The sequence below is a fragment of the Macrobrachium rosenbergii genome, chromosome 51 (assembly GCF_040412425.1).
Source record: "Macrobrachium rosenbergii isolate ZJJX-2024 chromosome 51, ASM4041242v1, whole genome shotgun sequence".
Lineage (NCBI taxonomy): Eukaryota > Metazoa > Arthropoda > Malacostraca > Decapoda > Palaemonidae > Macrobrachium > Macrobrachium rosenbergii.
Window position 1 is genome coordinate 72,281,223 of NC_089791.1, and position 19,972 is coordinate 72,301,194.

A 19,972-nucleotide genomic window follows, 5' to 3' on the forward strand; every position below is an offset into this window, starting at 1 on the left:
ATATATATATATAATTATATATATATATATATATATATATATATATATATATATAAATCATAATATAATGTCTTTGAACAATATGCAATTGTACACCATTATATCATTGCTTATTTCGGTACTGGGTATGAGCGTAGATGATAGGTATTCATAGGAAATGAGAAACAAAATTTTTATTTCACCTAATATCACATATATTCGCCCCCAACTCCCCATCAAAACTTATAACGCTCTGTAAGGACTGAATTGAGTTTGATTGAATATTTGTATCAATCGATAACGGGACTCGAATGTTGTGGGTAGGATATAATCTTTCATATTTAATTTTCTTTGAAGGTTTTTTTTTTTTATTTTTTTTTTTTTTTAGTCTTCATCGCTTTCTAAGAGCACGTCAACTTCATCGTCAGTGTCACTGTCAAGGCTAATAATGACAGGATCAATACTGTCATGCATGTTATCTGTTGAACGATAACTGTCTTCAAAAGCTCGTGATCGACGTACTGCTCCTGCCCATACATCGCCAGTGACAGAGAGCTTTGCTTCCTCCAATCTGGCCTGCAGGTCTGCTCGGGTGAAACGTTGGAGTGAGGAGCGCACGTATCGTTTCATGTGTCCCCACACCTGCTCGATTGCATTGAGATCGGGATGTGCGGGCGGCAGGCGGACGATTTCGTGACCCCATTCCCGAATGGTGTTATCTACCTTGTACTCAGGCTCTGACCTATTTTGACGGCATATGTAGAGGAGTTCAGGTCTTGTAGCATGCTGCGGGAAGGATATATTTCTGCCTGTAACCATTCAATGAGGTCAGATTTCCTGGTAGCAGTGGTGGGACAACGACTCTCTTCAGTCGTTATACTATGGTATGGAGCATTGTCCATCACTAATACCGAAGGCTCCTCTAGAAGTGGCAGGAGCTGAGTTGTTAGCCACCGTAGGAACATTTCGCCATTCATTTCCCCGTGGTAGTCGCCGCTGGTATTTTTAGCAGGGAAGCAGAGGAAGGAGCCCTCAATGAAGCCATTGGCTGTACAGTCGGGGAAATGATTTGTTTTCCCCCTTGAGTTCACGAGACACTGTAAATGGCAACGCCGCTTTTGTTTATGTAGTTAAGTAGTAATACTATTAGCTGATTGGTGAAGACGTCTCCTTACCAGTTAACATATATTTACTCAACTTTTAAGTATACCTTAGTTTTACCAGACCACTGAGCTGATTAACAGCTCTCCTAGGGCTGGCCCGAAGGATTAGACTTATTTTACGTGGCTAAGAACCAATTGGTTACTTAGCAACGGGACCTACAGCTTATTGTGGAATCCGAACCACATTATAGCGAGAAATTAATTTCTATCACCAGAAATAAATTCCTCTAACTCTTCATCAGCCGCCGGCGGGAATTGAACTCCGGCCCATCGAATACTTACCTTATTTCACAAAAACTAAAATACGTAAGTAAAAAAATGTGTGAACAATCTGCAACGTGAAAAATGGGTTTATAAGTGTTTTTTTCTCAGGATTATATAAAACGCTTTAGAGGAGGGAAATTACGTAGAGTAATAGCATCATGCAGTGTCGTTTGGCTCCTGAGACTGACACAGGAGACGGAGGTGGATGGAAGGTGAAAGGTTGGAAGAAGGTAGAAGTTGTTCCGAGGGAAGGAAGGGACGGCGAACTGTCTAATCAAACCATGCGTAGCTTCGTTAACGATTTTGCTTGTAAGTCCCAAATCTTTGGAAGCTACTGCGGAATTTCCATTTCATCAACTGATACTGTCGCTACAGTGACAAAAAAAATATCGATGCAATTACTACAAAATCACATTCATTGTCCACAACCCATTTTTTCAAGACGAGAGAGAGAGAGAGAGAGAGAGAGAGAGAGAGAGAGAGAGAGAGAGAGAGAGAGAGAGAGTTGATATCATGTAATCACACAAATATCTAGCGAATGTAATTGCTTCTTAATGACATCACATACATTTATTTTGCTCATTTACTTTCTTAAATGTGGCCAGCATTCTTTAATGATATTAATGAGTGAACAGCCAAGCCATGCCATTGCTCCAGCATTTACGCGGAAAACAAGCTCTTTCCTTATTGCTCTCTTGGAGGCTTCGAGAACCACTGTCAGGCAGCCTCTATCAAGGGAGGAACACCAAAAATATATAGCGTGATAATTATCGTCTAGTTTATATATATATATATATATATATATATATATATATATATATATATATATATATATATATATATATATATATATATAATTTATGTGAATAACATTGTTTTTAATGATTTTCCGTATTTGAAAGGATATTTATTTTGTCTTAACCAAGAAATAAAGACATGAAATTTGCGTGCAACAGTGAAAATAGACAAAGCTTATTTTATTATAGGCTACTATAGAATTTTTGTATATGATAAACAAAAAAGGTATGCATTCTATATCCCAGTTCAGTATCCATGCTACAAAGAATATTAAGGAAGTATAATTTGAAAGTAAAAGAGCGTTTAGCAACAGTAAGTGGCTGATAAATTATGATTAAAACTGTGGCATAATAAGATTGTTAATAGTAAAAATAACTCCATATGAAAAGTTGTCCGAGTGATCCCAGCAGCAGTCGGTGGAAAGGAAACTTCGTTCTTAGCGGACCTGTCTTGGCCCTTCTTGGGTAGACATCCTATATTCTTGGCCACAACGAATGAGCTCTAAAATATGTTATCCGACAACTGCTACAAAGTATGTCTAAAAATAGAATTCCTATCAGGATCGCCGATGCATTTCATGGATTTTTTTTATGAATTCAAATATCTGTCCTTGCATTAGTATCGTCTCCAAACTCCTGTGTATCTGTTGGGAATTCAGTATTTCCAATAATTGTATTCATCCTTATTCTCACAAAAAATTTTATTCTTTTCTGATAACGATATACAGAACGGTTGGCTGTTCAAGATATAACTACTTTTCCTCCGCTGTTCGATTGAATTACACAATTTTGGAGGAATTTTCAGCATAGATTAGATGATATGTAAATATTTGAACTCTAATGTAGCTAATTGTGTTCAGGAACATTGGAACGGGACTGGTCAAGGAAATAGTATTCGACAACTGAATTTATCCTAATGCATACCACTGTTAAGATATTGAATAAGAAAACTACATTTTTATTATAAAGTTTGACAGAATTAACACAATATTTTCAGTCGTTGTAGCTACGTTACTTATCGTTTTAATGGGAAATCAGAACTAGCTTCAAAAGGTTTAGGAGTTGGGGGAAAAATCGTAAACGGAGCTATACATGCTTTGGCAGTTCGTCGTCTCTACCTTACTAACAACTCCTCCCTCTTCACGCACCCCCAACCCCGTCCCTCCTCCTCTATTTCCTACGTCAGTCTCAAGAGCCAAACGCAAGTGTATGATAATATTACGTTATGTAATTTCCCTCTGATACAACGTCTTATATAATAATAAAAAATCACGTATAAAACCATGAATCACGTTGTAGTTTGTTCGTAAACTTTTTTCTTTGTCAGGTCATTTTGTTTCTTTTGAAATAATCAAGTGAATATATACTAACAGGTAAGGAAACGTCTCCACCAATAAGGCTTGCCTTTGAGACAGAATTCATTCATATTTTCAACAGTTTCTACTACATAAACAGAAGTGGCGTTGCCATTTAGCGTGTCTAGTGAACGCAGGGGGTAAAAGGAGTCTTTTCCCTGACTGAACCACCTGCGACTACTACGAAACGTTCCCCCTCTCCTGGTGGCACCTGACAGCTGTAATTGGCACTGGTATTTGGCTGTGTGGTATCCACCCATTCCATGTTATGACTCATTCTGCTTGTGAACCACGTTTCATCCAGGTACACTACCTCCCTGCCGTCTTCCCTCTGTCTTTGAAGGTCCCGCAGGGAACGTATCCTTTGGCAAATGATGCCAATCGACTCCTTCCTGACATACATCTTGCGCTGAGTGGTCTTATACTCGATTCCCATTTTGTGGAGCAAGCGCCATAGCGAAATCTTTGAGGTACTTTCAGGGATGATACTTTCTTCCTTCAGGTTCTGTGCCAGGGATGCGAGAGTAAAAGCCTGCTTGGCAACAAACTTTGTATGGATGTGCCGACGTATGGCTCCTACAGAGAAACTGTCAAAGATAGGCTGTGCTGGAGGCGTTGTGGTGTGACGGGCCGTGGCCTAGTCCTGCGATACACAATCGAGTGCACCGCCCCCACTATCATCCTCAAGGCTGCTGCAACACGGTGGTAACGCCTATATGAAGGAAAGAATTTATATAGATAATGTATCATATAAAATAAAATTTGAACATCCATGACTTGAAAATACGTGCATCAGTATAATCAAGGCTTTAACTCTGATGAATGTCCTGTGGAAAGGGTCAATATTTATTTGTAATTCATAGAGTAACTGTAACAAGTTACCTATTCAAACGAATTTGAAGGAATTGTCAGCTTTCTCTTTATTAAAAAAGTTGAAGAGTTGGATGACAAACTCATTTCTGCAACCATACGGACAGTTATGTTCTGAGGTGGCCATCACTTCTTCAAGCTCACCCTCGTAATACCAGTAGATGACTAATGCCCTGAGTAGAAATGAGGTTTGCGAAGAAGGTCAGCAAACGCAGGTACTGTACAACAGTCATTTTCCTATCAGTCATAGTGTCTATCACTCAACTACTCCAAAACCCTTCAGATAGATCTCAATCTAATAATTATTTACATAACCACTATCATAGAGAGAGAGAGAGAGAGAGAGAGAGAGAGAGAAATGTGCAAATCAATGCATAAAGAAATCAGTCATCTGATAGGTAACAACCGATTGAATCGTTACATAGCCACAACAATATAAATTATAATTAGATAGATAGATAGATTGATAGAGAGATTAAAAAAATCATACAAAAGAAAGAGCTACCTTGAGAGAGAAAGGAGGAGGGGGGGAGGGCATGTGAGGGAAGAAAGGAGAGGGAAGGAGGGGGTGGAGGCGGAGCTTTTGTATATGGTTGTTCGTTTTTGTGACTGGCTGATTGAGACTTTGGCCTTTGGTATAGGGGCAAGTGTCTTTATAATTAACAATTAATGATTCTTGACACTCCTATAAATTTCCTCACTGGGTATAATACACTATAGCAAAATCTCGTACTGATACGAGAGTTCGTTACAGAATAATTGCAAAAAATCGCACTTGCACTGTCTGTGAAACCCATAGTAGGCGTTGAAGAAACGCTTATTCAGGGTCAAAGCAGAATGATAAAAGGAGTAGTGGGTAAACAGATTAAAAGTTTAGGAAATGTGAACTTAGAAATAGACATTTCGTCACATAAATCTGTTGAAAGTTTTCTAGCAAGTATTGTTCTCATTTAACCTAATGAAGAGATGTGGAATCATCCTGGACTGCAGAGAAGGAAGGATTAGCCTGAAACAGGATAATCAAAGGAGCATATGCTTTACGCTTGAAGAAGAAAAGTTTTACCCAAATCTGATCAATTTGTCTGAGACGGCTTCGGCAAGCGAGAAAGACATATATAAAATACATTACCATCAAGAGAACAATCAAGATAAAATAGAAAAAGATAGAAAAGAGGAATTCTCACAATCCCAGAGTAGAGAATCAAGAGGATGTGCACATCAAGAAACTATATACTCCGAAGAGAGAAATGACCCAGATACAAATAATGGTGATCACCGAGATTCTGAATATAACGAAAAACAAGGCTCCTATACTGATAAATATACAAAGATAAATACTGATAGTTATAGCAAAGCAGTAATAAGTTGTAATGATGAAAGGAAATTACTAAATGAAGTATTGTTATTAAATAAAATAAATAAAGCAGGTATAAACAATGTAATAGCAGTAACTGAAGAAACTAGTAAATATACAGAACATTGTTACTTTACAGATATAAAAGATGAAGAGACATGTTGCGTAAGCACCGCTGGTGATAATAAAGTACAGTTCATACTTAATAGACAAGTAATTTTGCATCCAAAGTGTTTAACAATAATACATTTAAGGGGAAAAGAAGAGATAGAGGTTAAAGACATTCTGTTATTAAATGAAGAATTGCCAGATTTTGTCAGAATGGATAATTCGTTGGTCCACCTGAAGGGTAATACTTGTGAAGTTTATGTCCAAAACTACTCAGATAACAAACTAACACTATATGCAGGCATTGTCTTTTGCATTGGAATACCTATTAACAACCCTTTACTAACACTAGAAGAAAAAGCCTTTTTCTCTGTAACTGGTCAAAAGTCTGAATTAAGCAAAGAGATGAATAAAACAGATATCCCAGAAAACAAGAATAAATGAATTCAAGTATTAGAAAAATGCAGAGATGTAATAACTATAGAAGGCGATAAATTAGGCAGAACAAATGTCCTACAACATAGGATTTTGTTAGATGATGGAGCAAAACCATTCTTTATTCCTAATTACAGATTACCAATAAGCCAAAAGACCCATAGATGATAATTGGATAGAAGAAATGAAGAAAGATGGGGGTAGTCATTCCTTCCAAATCTCCATATAATTCTCCATTGCTACTTGTTCCAAAGAAAGATGAAAATTGGAGACTTGTGATAGATTATAGAAAATTAAATTCCAACACCATCCCAGACAGAGTGCCTATGCCAGTAATTCAAGATATGTTAGCTCAATTAGGAGGTGCAAAAATATTTTCATCCTTAGGTTTGCTGAGTGGGTATTGGCAAGTACCTTTAGACGAAGAGTCGAAACCATACACAGCCTTCAGCACACATAAAGAGCACTTACAGTTTGAAGTCATGCCATCTGGACTCACTTCGGCTCCTTTAACTTTTGTTAGATTAATGTTACAAATTCTTGGAGACATAGAAAATGTTGCAGTTTACTTAGATGACGTTATCATTTTTAGTAAAGATTTAGAAAGTCACCTCAAAACTTTAGAAATAGTCCTAGAAAGATTAAGAATAGCAGGATTAAAAATCAAATTAAAGAAATGTCAATTCTTAATGAAATCTTTGGAATACTTAGGTCACGTAATTAGTGAAGATGGACTACGCATGCAAGTAGGCAAGATAAAGGCAATAGTTGAATACCCAGCTCCCACACATTTGAAAGCATTAAGACGATTCTTAGGAATGGTAGGTTACTATAGACCTTTTATTAAGGGTTTTGCCACGATAGCCAAACCATTAACAGAATTAACAAAGAAGGATGTCAAATATGAATGGAATAAAGAGCAAGAGACAGCCTTCCAAACGCTAAAGAGTAAAATGACAAGGAATCCTGTATTAGTCTACCCAGATTTCTCCAAAGACTACTTAGCCTGTGATACCTCAAGTACAGGGCTAGGAGCTGTATTACTACAAAAGGACAAAACTAGAATGAGGGCAGTATATTATGCCAGTAGAGTCTTAAACCCAGCAGAAAGAAATTATAGTACTACAGAAAGGGAATGTTTAGCATTATACTGGGGATTAAAGAAATTTAGACACATACTTCTAGGTCATAAAGTCAAAGTACTGTACAGTACAGTACTTACTGATCACAAACCCATTTGTGATTTGTTTAAAAAGAGAACTTTTACAAATAACATGAAGTTCAATAGGTGGTTCATTAGTGTGTTAGAATTTGCTCCAGAATTCAGATATATCCCAGGGAAATTTAATACACTAGCAGATGCATTATCCAGATTCCAAGAAGAATCAGAGAAATGCATTACCACTAATACCTCTTGTTTTAGCTGTCAAGTAGTAGACTTAGACTTAGAAAGTAAAAATACAACAAGGAAATGATGCAGAAATCAGACAGATAATAGGACAGTTAATGACAGATGAATCTTTAAAACCTGATTTTGTAGTAATAAATGGATTGTTGTATAAAAAGCCAACAGAGAAGAATGGTTATTCTCGTCTATACATCCCAAAAACACTAAGCAGAGAAGTTTTAGAACTAACACACTCATATAAGTTAGCAGGACATCCAGGAATTAAAAAGCCAAGCAGAATCATAACCAGAAACTATTTTTGGTCACATTGTAGTGAAGATGCCAAGAACTTTGTACAAAATTGTGTAGTTTGTAATAGAAATAAGGGTAACGTAAATCCAAAGGCTCCACTTCAAAAATATCCATCAGCACTAAATCCATTTCAGTTAGTTACCATGGATTTTTTAGGTCCATTTCCTACTACTATTAGAGGGAATAAACAGATACTAGTCTTTCTAGACTATCTAACCCAGTGATTTTTAAACTGGGGGGCGCCAGAAGCTTCCAAGGGGGGCACAAGCAGAGTTGCCAGATGGTGCCAATTATTTTTTTAATTTGTGATGTTACTTACAAAATTGCCAAAAACGTTATCACTGCTTCCATATATTTTCTAATTATTATCTCAAAACATGCCAAAAATTCAAAATATAAGTAAATTTTAATTTCAAATCTTGTTTATGAATTGTCTTTTATTGTTATGATAAGTATAATAGCATACAAATAGACAACATATTGTTTATAGATTATAGTTGGCAAAAATTTCAGGAGGAGGGGCGTGGGATCTATACATAATGCAGAGGGGGGCGCAAGGCAAAAAAGTTTAAGAACCACTGATCTAACCAGATATGTAGAAATTGTACCAGTAACAAACAGAGATGCAATTACAGTAGCGGAAGCTCTTAAATCTAGAATTATCACCAGACATTCATGTCCGCAAGTTCTTTCTGATAATGCGGGTGAATGTACCAGTGAGCTTTTAAGAAAATTATGTGAATTTTACGAGATAAATAAATGTCAAATAACCGCATATAAAGCAAGTTCAAATGGAGCAGTAGAAAGAACAAATCGTAAAATAAAGGATATCCTGAAAACTTTAGTTAAACCTACTACAGAAGACTGGGATGTAGCTTTGGAAGACGTACAGTTTACTATAAACAATACTGTAAATGAGACAATAGGAGAATCACCACACTACTTATTGTATGGATATCAGAAAAGATTGCCTAATACCTTACTGGATGATGCAACACCACCCAGACATACTTATAATAATGATGACTATATTGCATGGAAAACTAGACGTACTTATGACACGATCAAACAAACGAGGACTAGACTTAATGAATGTCACAAAATTAATGCCAAGTACTATGATAAAAATACGACTAAACCAGACATTATAGTAGGTGCTCAGGTATATGTTCAAAATCATATTCCAGAAGGTCTTAATGTAAAGGTTTCTCCTAAATTTCATGGTCCTTATAGAGTATTAGAAGTGTTAAAATTAAATAAGCTTAGAATTATTACTGAGAATGATCTAAAGGAAAGGGTAGTTCATTTAATCATGTGAAGGTAATAAAAGCAGACGCTTGGTCCACTTAAAAAGTTAGAAGAAGTATTGAAGGAGAACAAGGAAGAACAAATAAACAAAAGATATGAGTTAAGAAAAAGATAAGCTTATGTAAAGTGTTGGACTGAAAATATCATATGGATAATGTATTTATAGAAACTAAAATACCTCATGTATACAAATTATCTGATAAGGATTATTCTTACAGATACATACATGCGGCTCATCTTAATAATCGTAATACTCCAATTCGTGTCTACAGAGGTTGTCATCCGAAAGGGTGTACTACTAAAAAAAAGGGGATCAGTGAAATTAATAAAAGATTTAGGAGTCGTGAGTATTGATATTTCTTCTGTGCTTATCAATGAAATGTCTTTGAAAGGTGTTCAAAAAGAACTCAAATCCATAATACTGACGAGTGATAATAACAGTGCCCTACCATTGTTAAAAGTTAGATAATGACATAGGAAATATCCTAAATACAAGGTCCAAAAGATCACTCTTACCTTTTATAGGAGCAGCACTAAATCAACTATTTGGAGTCGCAACTGAATCTAATGTAGAAAAAGAAAAGGCTCGAATTGTAAAGCTGGAACAGTGGGCAGCAGCAAGAGGTACAGTGATAAATAAAGTGATAACTTCTCACAATTTAAATGCCCAAGAGATAGAAAAGCTAAAGGTATTCATTACTAAAGTTAACCAGAATGTAACAAAGGAACTAAATATGATAGAGAACCAACAATTTTTGAATAACTTTGTACTGGAGAGTGAAATTATCTTCAAGGAACATAGAGACATGTTAAACGCAGTCTTGTTAGCTTATAAGGGAATTTTAAGCCCAACACTAATCACTCCTAAAGAATTAGAAGATATAATTAATTTTTATTTGGTAGAGGGGCATTATACCCATATGGTAAAAGATGTTCTTATGTACTATAATCTAATAACCACATAGTGTTACCATTTAATCAGAAAGATGCAGATGTACTGATGTCTATACATCCTTTCCCCATATTGATAAAAGAAAATGTAATCATTTCAAATGTCAACAACATCCATTTTGCATTAGAAGAACATGGATTAATGATTTCATTTATTACTGATGCCCAGTTAAAAGATTGCATAATTTTAAGGGAAAAAGAATACATTTGTAACCTTGATCACCTTTACGAAACTACTAATGCCTATCCTTGTGTTCAAGAAATAATTGACAACAAAATTCAAGAAAAAGAGTTATGTACGAATTTATCCAAACACAGATTTGTTTCCATCCTAGTAGAACAGTCAATTTTTGTGTTTTCACTAGATACTGTAACAGCCATAATCAACTGCCATAATCTAATTACAGAAGTTAGTTTCAAGAATGTCCATGCTTTTGATAAGGCTTGCAAGTTAGTAATACCAAACCAGTTATACTATGAACCTTATATTTTCACTGAGTTTAATTTTAACAAAAATATCCCATACATGAACTATTCTAAGAATATCAAAGAGTTTCACTTGTCTCAGTTAGAATTTAAACAGTTGAATGAGTCACCATTGGTAGATGAGTTTTTCTACTACAAAGAAAAAGTTTCACCAATTTTTTCTCTGTTCAATTTAATTATCATTTTACTTGTAACTGTGGTATTTACAATTTTAGTCAAACGTGTAGTAATTTCAAATATTGAAAAGATTATAAAAGAAATTAAAAGGGCCAAGGAAGAAGAATAATGTTTTTATAGACATGATTTACTACCAAATTCTTTATATATTATTGATTTTTCATTATATATTCACTATTGCAGTTAACCATTTTACATTGTGATGATTCATTGTGTGTATGAATTTTCTTTTAAGAAATGATTCATTGTATAATGTATGAATTTTCTGCAATATACTATTGATCTATTATATTTTACCATTGTTGCATTAACATGAATTATTCAATATTTTATATGTGTATTTTACATTATGGGCAATCATAAATAATTTGTTTTGTGTGTGAATTTATAACTATCCATTTAAACTATATTTTTGTTGTCACCCTGAGGGCAGTGTGAGATAGCGGGACTGAGTGATATGTAGTGATATAAAGAAAAATTAAATAGGGAAGCATAAGAAAAAGAATAAAGAGAGAGAGAGAGAGAGAGAGAGAGAGAGAGAGAGAGAGAGAGAGAGAGAGAAAGAAAGAATAAAGAAAGGAAAGAGAAAGAGAGAGAACAACAATTAAGCCTTGGTTGTTATGCATTGTGTGGCTAGAAATGTCAAATAAGCTAACCGCAGGAAACCGTCTTACACAAACTCAAAACAGTGAGCAAGTGTATCGCGCCCAGGGCCATAAAACTGATCATAAAATCTTGAACCTGTGCCCTTGCGAGAGAGCTGACCGAGTGCCTCATCAGGAGTTAACGTTCCAGCCATATCTATAACCCCGCCTTCAATAGGAGGCGTTTACATGAAATTCCATGAAAAAGGGGCTGGACAAAGTGAAGTAGCTCACCACTTCAGCAATTAAACATTCTAGGCAGGAGTCATTTGCACCTCATCCTGAAGTTGTTTCCAATCAAATCCTCTAAGGAGAGATTTTAACTACACCCACAACTGTCCTTCCCGATCAAGCTGTTCGAGGGGAGGTCTTACAGATAAAATCTTCCAGTAAGGTAACTTCAAGGGAGGAGATGGAAGATAGCAAGAAGAACCAGGGGTTCCAGAGCAGAACGAAGCCAGAGAAAGATTATTTAGAGCCACTAGTCACCAAAACGAGAAGACGCAGATCTTCCCCCTAGCTCCTGTGGTCCCAACCAGACTCTGACTGCGGGCTACTTAACCAGATTCTGTCCACGGCCACTTAACCATACCCCGACCGCGGGCTATTTAACCAGACATAAACTGAACTTCGACTAGCAAAAGTGATTTTCAAGATAGTAAAACTGTAACTGTAATTGTACTTATGTATGTAATTAACTTTCATCATTAAAGTAAGAAGCTACCCATTTCGTCTCCATTACGCCTTTCTGAGAGATATATTACATTTCATATAAAGCCCTTCTAAATAATAATATCGTGAGCTGCTGACTACAGAAGAGACGCTGTGGACGAATACTTCGCCGACTTAGAAGAAAGATGCAGGTAAGACGGGAACAATAATATGTCACACAAGTTATGAAAATAAACTTGTGTATGACAAACTCAAACGCTGATAATTTTATTCCACCCTCATGAAGCAACCAAAATGGAAAAACTCGGAATTTCTTAAGGCTAACTGCTAAGTCACCAAAGTAAATTTATGCAAAAAACATTATGGACATTGAGATGATCGGTGTCAATAATGACCAACCTCATAATCATACTTGGTGCTACTTGGCTGATATCGATGATTAATTGGTGAATGCAGATAGTCGGCAATACCAGCTTCCATCCAGGGTGGCGACGATGGTTTTTACTCTTCCATGTTGAACAGCAACGTCTTCATAGCCAACAAGGGAAACAGGATATCCACTTTGTGAAAAAGGGCGTAAAGTCATAAAAAGTTACACAGTATGAAAGCACAGCTATCTTCATGTTTACCTTCTTACGTGGCTCACTCCCTTCTCTCTCTCTCTTTCTGCCTGTTTTACGTAGTAACTTCTTATAAACATCAGCCACACCCAAATAACTGTAATATGGCTGTTGTCCTGCGAATAGCAAAACAAGCAAACAGTATCTATTGCCATCTTAATTCATATGGAATGGGAGGAAACCAATTCAGATAAAACAAGGTGGTCAAATACTGATAATAAACTTAAGAATAAACAAACCTCGGTTTCCTCACATTTAACCCTAAGAAGAATAAACAAAATATATTTTTCTAACACCAAGCGTGTATTGATGCGAGTGTTCCCTCACACTCCAAGTGAGAGCGCGGAATAAGCATGGACACAGACATCCCCAACCACATACAAATTACCACAAACTTCTCAGAGGTGGACGTCTCCCTCGCGCAACCCCCTCTAGTGTGCTCCTCCACGCTGGTGCCTGCTCCCCGTGTGATGACCCCCCTGACAGACCAACCAAGGGCGGCCCATAGCATAAGGCTGCTGCCATTCACCCATCAGAACGCAACATCCTGGCTCTACAGAGTCGAGGGGCAATTCAGGGTGGCAGGCCTGACCGACGAGGTGTTGAAGGTGGACATCGCCATCAACGCCCTCCCAGAGGAGATATACAAGATCGCCCTGTGGGTATTGACAACATCGAGCCCTGCCACCTTCCAGGAGTTAAAAGCCACTCTCATCGAGACCTGCTCCCTCCTAGCCTCTGAGAGAGCCGCCCGCTCCTTTGACCCCGCCCTCAACCCTGGCAGTACACAAACCTCTTGGAAACGAGGCATGCCCTCCAGGACCTCCTCCTCCTCCCTGAAACTGACAGCAGCGTCAGGTGCAAAGAGATTGGCCTGTCAAGGGAGATCTTCCTGCAGCAGCTACTACCAGAGGTCCATGGATAGATCACAGAAGCATACACCCTGCCGGTCGAGGACCTGATCAGGGTGGCGCAGCAGCTGACAGACTCCACAAAGGGGGTGAAGCGGGCATCCACGCCCGACACCCCACCAACTGCCTCCAGCCGGAGGACCCCACCACGGAGGGAATCAACGCCGTCGCCCAGAGGAGGCCACACCACCAGCAGAAGAGGGAGAGGCCGGGGCTTTGCTATTACCACCAGAGGTTTGGGAAAGCTGGCCGGAATTGCGAAGCCCCCGCCTTTTCGCCCATCCAAAAAATGGGGGAGGTGGCGGCCACCCTCAAAGGCTGCCATGGCAGCAGCATCTGAAACACCCTGGGGCCCCGCACCAGTAGGCTTCTACGTCTGCGACACCATCTCCAGCAGGATGATGTTGATCAACACTGGGGCCATGCAGTCAGTGTTCCCCCTTCCATAGAGGACCGCAGATGTCCGCCAGACCTGGCTGCCTCCCTGACGGCCGCCAACGGGTCCCCCATCCTCTCCTACGGCACCAGGCTCCTGTCGTTCTCCATCCTTGGCCGGAGGTACAGGTGGAACTTCATCGTCACAGATGTTAGGACCCCGCTCCTGGGTGTGGACTTCCTCGCCCACTTCAGACTGGCAGTCGACATCGGCCACAAGAGCCTGCTGGACACCGAGTCCTGCCAGTCCCCGCCCTTGTTGCCAGGCCCCAGGGAGCCCACAATCTGTTCTGTCGCGCCCCACCCGTATGGCTCCCTCCTGAAGGAATTCCTGGAAGTTTTCAAACCCGAGCTTTGTCAGGTGCCCAGGGCCCCGCCAAACATGGGATATATCATCACATCAAGACAAAGGGGCCCCCAATGCACGGGAACTTCCGGAGGCTTCCCCCACAGCGCCTTCAGGAGGCCAAGAGAGCCTTTGCCAAGATGGAATGGATGGGCATATGCAAGAAGGCTCCCAGCCCGTGGGCCTCCCCGCTTCACATGGTGCAGAAAGTGGATGGCACCTGGAGGCCCTGCGGCGACTACAGGAGGTCAACCTCGCTACAGAACCAGACCACTACCCTCTCCCAAACATGCAGTACCTAACGGCCTCCTTCCACGGGCCAAAATATTCTCAAAAATCAGGTACCAGTAGCTCCAAACGACATCCCCAAAACCGCCATCGTCACGCCTTTCGGGTTGTACGTCTTCGCCTTCTCCACCTTCGGCCTGAGGAACGCAGGCACGACCTTCCAGAGGCTGATTGACAGCATCCTTGGGGACCTGGACTTCTGTGTCTGCTAGGTCGATAATATCCTAATTTTTTCCAGATCCCACAAGGAACACCTACGGCACATCCGGAAGGTCCTGCAGCTCCTGCAGGAGAGTGGCCTCATCATCAGGTTTGACAAGTGCACCTTCGGCGTCGAGAAGGTGGAATTCCTAGGCCACGAGATATCCCCAGGAGGCGTCTGCCCAGTGTCATCGAAGGTTGTGGCCGTCATGAGGTTCCCCACCCCTACCTCCATCAGGGCCGTACAAGAATTCCTCAGTATGGTCAACTGCTACAGGAGATTCATCCTAGGGATCGTGCACACCATGGTCCACCTGACGGAGGTCCTCAAGGGTCGTCCAAAGACCCTAGAGTGGGGCCCCAACCAGCAGAAGGCCTTCTCCCTGATGAAGGTCACCCTCGCCAAGGCAACAGCTTTGGCCCACAAGGACGCCAGCGCTCCCCTCCAGCTGACGACGGACGCCAGCAATGTCACCTGTGGGGCCGTCCTGGAACAAGTCATCAACGGAATCCTCAGCCCATCACCTTCTTCAGCAGGAAACTCAGCCCCACCAAGTCCCGCTACAGCACCTTCAACAGGGAACTCTTCGCAGTGTACCAGGCGGTACTCCACTTCATGTGCCTCCTGGAGGGTACGCCCTTCACGATTTGGACTGACCACCAGCTGTTGGTCCACGCCTTCACGAAGCTGGGGGACGCATGGTCCTCCAGGCAGCAGCGGCACATCGTGGCCGTCGCGGAGTTCACCTGCACCATCAAGTGCCTCCCCGGCAAGAAGAACCCAGTAGTCGACGCCCTCCCGAGGATCGAAACTGACGCAGTGCAGCTCGAGATCTGCTACGAGGTTCCCGTCATCGGCTGGTCTTCGACGTCCTCCACGGATCACCCCACCCCTCTGGAAGGATGATGGCCAGGCTACTGATGGAGAAGTTCATCTGGCACGGCATACGGAAGGACGCAACGGCCTGGGCAAGGCAGTGCATGCAGTGTCAGGCCAGCAAAGTAGGGCAGCACACCGAGTCTGGGGTGGGCGATTTTCCCCACCTGAGGAGACGTTTCGGGCACATCCATGTCGACGTGGTGGGTCCTCTTCCCCCATCAGGAGGAGCAAGATACCTTCTAACAATCGTCGACGTTCCACCAGGTGGCCCGAAGCTACGCCCATGAAAGAAGTCACCTCCAGTGTGTGCGCAGAGGCCCTCCTCTCCAGCTGGATCAGCCGGTTCAGTGTCCCGGACCATATAACTACAGACAGGCATCCCGCTTTCCTGTCTGAGCTGTGGACCACCCTGGCACGCCTGCTGGGGACTACTCGCTACAGCACCATCGCCTACAACCCCGCAGCCAATGGAATGGTCGAGAGGTTCCACAGATCCCTGAAGGCGTCCCTCATGGCTTATTGCACCTCCGAGAGTTGGAAGTACCAGCTGCCCTGGGTCCTCTTCAGGTTAAGGACCGCCCCCAGAGCCAACGGCGACCCATCTGCAGCAGAAAAAGTCTACGGGGAGACCCTGGTAGTCCCGGGGGAACTCATCGCAGAGGACTAGGATGACTTAACAATGCAGAGGCTCCGCGACAGGGTTGGGAAGTTCGCCCCCTGCCAGCGGATATACACCGACAGGACATCCCCCCTCATGCCTCCCAGTCTGTCCTCCGCCACCCATGTCTTCATCAGGGACGACGCCGTACGGCCACCCTTAACCAGGCCCTACAGAGGGCCTTTCCTTATGCTTGAGAGGAACAAAAAGGCGGCCGTCCACGGAAGGGAAGACTGGGTATCGGTAGACCGCCTCAAGCCCACATTCCTAGAGGAGGATGTCAGGGGCAATCCCCGAAGCCCCCGCAGGAAATAGCAACCCCCGGGCCTGCCCCATCTGCAGGAAAACATCGTGGGCATCCCAGGAAAACCCTGGGACCAGACAGGAGGGCACCCCAACACACCACTCCAAAGGGCGCCGAAGAAGACGACCACCCCCTCCAGCTGGCATCGAGAAAGCGAGGCCCTCTCCGCCGCCCCAGCAGATACCTGCTTTGATCAGACGTTACTTACATCTTGGAGTGGGGGGAGTATTGTAAAGTCCCCGCTCAATGTGTTCTCTGTAATGAACATCCTGTTTTCTGCGGTGCCTATAAGAGGTGCAAAAGAAACGAGCAGGTAAAGGTGACTGCTGATTTATTCAAGGTCCAGTCGGTTTATATAGCGGCCGACTGGCATTGGGCCGCGGAAGACAATGGAAGCAAGGGTGACCTGAGGTCGATAACAATTAATAAATAAATAAAGCGAATGAGTACAATTTACAATGTAAAAATAGACAGAATTAAAGTTGAGTATAATCTTGATGCCTGCAAAAGAAGAAATACACGGTACATAGTTGATGGACAGATAAATAATTATATACACAGTTTAAACGATTGAATTTTACGTGACCTGGCCCATCAAGTGTGCCGAATCGCAGGTACAAAGAAAATGGGCCGTCATCAAAGAAAACTTGCTTAGCGGGGACTTTACAAACAACATGATCAGCAGAGACTGTACAACATGGCTTTACAAATACTTCCCCCCAAAGATGTAGGTAACATCTGATTAGTCGGCGTATCTGCTGTGGTGTTGAAGGGTGCCCCGGCTGCGTGAGGACAATGGAGGGACATCCTGTGTGCGAGGGTGGCTGAATGTGGGTGTGGGCGGCCTTTTCCGGGGGCGGCCATGTTTCCGCTTCTTGCGAGGGCCCGGTTGTGGCGGTGGCTGCGCCGGCGGAGGGTGCGGTGTGCTGACGGCTGTGTCCTCCTCCAGGAGGGCGGGCTTGACCTGGTCGATTGACACCCAATCGTTCCTCCCGTGGAGTGCGAGCAGGAATGTCTTGCTGTTCCACTCCAGCACACAGAAGGGCCCCCTGTAGGGCCTGGTCAGTGGCGGGCGGATGGCGTCATCTCTGACGAAGACGTGGGTAGTGGAGGCCAGCCCAGGCGGCGTGAAGGTGGCCGACCTGTCGGTATATGTCCTCTTGTAGGGGGCGAACTTGCCGACGATTTCAAAGACTCTGGACCGATGGGTTGTGGCGATCCTCTGTCACTAGTTCGCCCGGGACCACGAGGGGCTCGCCGTAGGTTTTCTCGGCTGCGGACGGGCCGCCGTCTGCCCTGGGGGTGGTTCTCAACCCGAGGAGGACCCATGGCAGCTGGTACTTCCAGTCCTCGGCGGTACAGCGGGCCATAAGGGACGCCTTCAGGGACCTGTGAAAACGCTCGACCAAGCCGTTGGCGGCTGGGTTGTAGGCCGCGGTGGTGTGATGAGCTGTCCCCAGCTGGTCAGGGATGCCGAAGTGGCTGATCCAGCTGGAGAGTAGGGCCTCGGCACAGGCGCTGGTGGTGGCTTCTTGCATTGGCATGGCTTCGGGCCACCTTGTTGAGCGGTCTACCACCGTCAGGAGATATCTGGACCCACCTGATGGGGAAGGGGCCTGACAACGTCGATGTGCACACGGCCGAAACGCCACCCTGGCTGCGGGAACTCGCCTACCCCGGATTCGGTGTGCCGCCCCACCTTGCTGGTTTGGCAATGCAGGCACTGTCTCGCCCAGGTCCTCGCGTCCTTCTGCACGCTGTGCCAGACGAACTTCTCTGACAGCAGCTTGGCCGTCGTCCTGCCAGAGGGGTGTGACAGGCCGTGGATGATGTTGAATACCTGGCGGCGGTGGGAGGCTGGCACTAGAGGGTGGGGCTGACCGGTGCTGATGTCACAGAGGAGATTTGGACCCCCAGGGGTGAGGGGCACGCCCCTCCACTTTAGGGACGTGATGGCGGTGCGGTAGGCTGGGGTCTCTGGGTCGGTGGCCTGCTCCCTGGCGAGGTCTTCGTAGTTGGTTCCCAGCTGCACCGCATTCAGCTCGACTCTGGAGAGGGCATCCGCCACAGGGTTTTTCCTGCCAGGGAGGTACTTAATGGGGCAGGTGAACTCGGCAATGGCCAAGAGATGCCATTGCTTGGTGAAGGCGTGGACCAGCGGTTGGTGGTCCATATAGATTGTGAAGGGCATGCCCTCCAGGAGGAACTTGAAGTGCCGGACTGCACGGTACACTGCGCAGAGTTCCCTGTCGAAGGTGCTGTAGCGGGCCTCTGCGGGGTTGAACTTCTTGCTGAAGAAGGCGATGGGCTGGGGGGCGCCGTTGATGACCTGCTCCAGGACAGCACCACAGGCGACATTGCTGGTGTCCGTTGTCAGTTGGAGGGGGGCGCTGGGATCCTGGTGGGCCAAGGCGGTTTCCTTCGTCAGGGAGAAGGCCTGCTGCTGGCTGGGTCCCCACAACAAGGATTTTGGTCGGCCTTTCAGGGTCTCCGTCAAAGGGGCCGTGGTGTGTGCGATCCCGGGACGAACCTCCTGTAGTAGTTCACCATCCTGAGGAATTCTTGGATGGCCTTGACGGAGGTGGGGATGGGGAACCTGGTGACGGCTGCGACTTTGGATGCGAGCGTACGGACGCCATCTGGGGATACTTTGTGGCCCAGGAAGTCGGCCTTCTGTATGCTGAAGGTGCACTTGTCAAAATGTATGACGAGGCCGTTCTCCTGCAGTCACTGTAGGACTGCCCGGATGTGTTTCTGGTGCTCCTTGTGGGACCTGGAAAATATAAGGATATCATCTACGTAGCAGATGCAGAAGTTTAGGTCCCCCAGGATGCTGTCCATGAGCCACTGGAAAGTCGCCCCAGCGTTCCTCAGGACGAATGTAGAGAAGGTGAACACATAGGACCCAAAAGGCGTGATGATGGAAGGAGGCTGTGAGGCCCTGCATGTTCAGCAGGGGATAATGGTCAGGTTCCGTTGCAAGGTTGAGTCGCCTGTAGTCGCTGCAGGGTCTCCAGGAACCGTCCAGTTTCTGCACCATGTGGAGGGGGGAGGCCCACGGGCTGGA

General features: G+C 43.6%; 1 protein-coding gene and 1 pseudogene across 1 annotated transcript; one reads left to right on the plus strand and one right to left on the minus strand.

The window, feature by feature from the left end:
• Positions 1–287: 287 nt before the first annotated feature.
• LOC136833105 (uncharacterized) lies at positions 288–4,555 on the minus strand (annotated as a pseudogene).
• Positions 4,556–16,226: 11,671 nt separating this feature from the next.
• LOC136833106 (igE-binding protein-like) lies at positions 16,227–16,610 on the plus strand. The gene has a single exon (XM_067094751.1). The coding sequence runs from the start codon at positions 16,227–16,229 to the stop codon at positions 16,608–16,610; it is 384 nt and encodes a 127-aa protein (XP_066950852.1).
• The last annotated feature ends 3,362 nt before the right edge of the window (positions 16,611–19,972 follow it).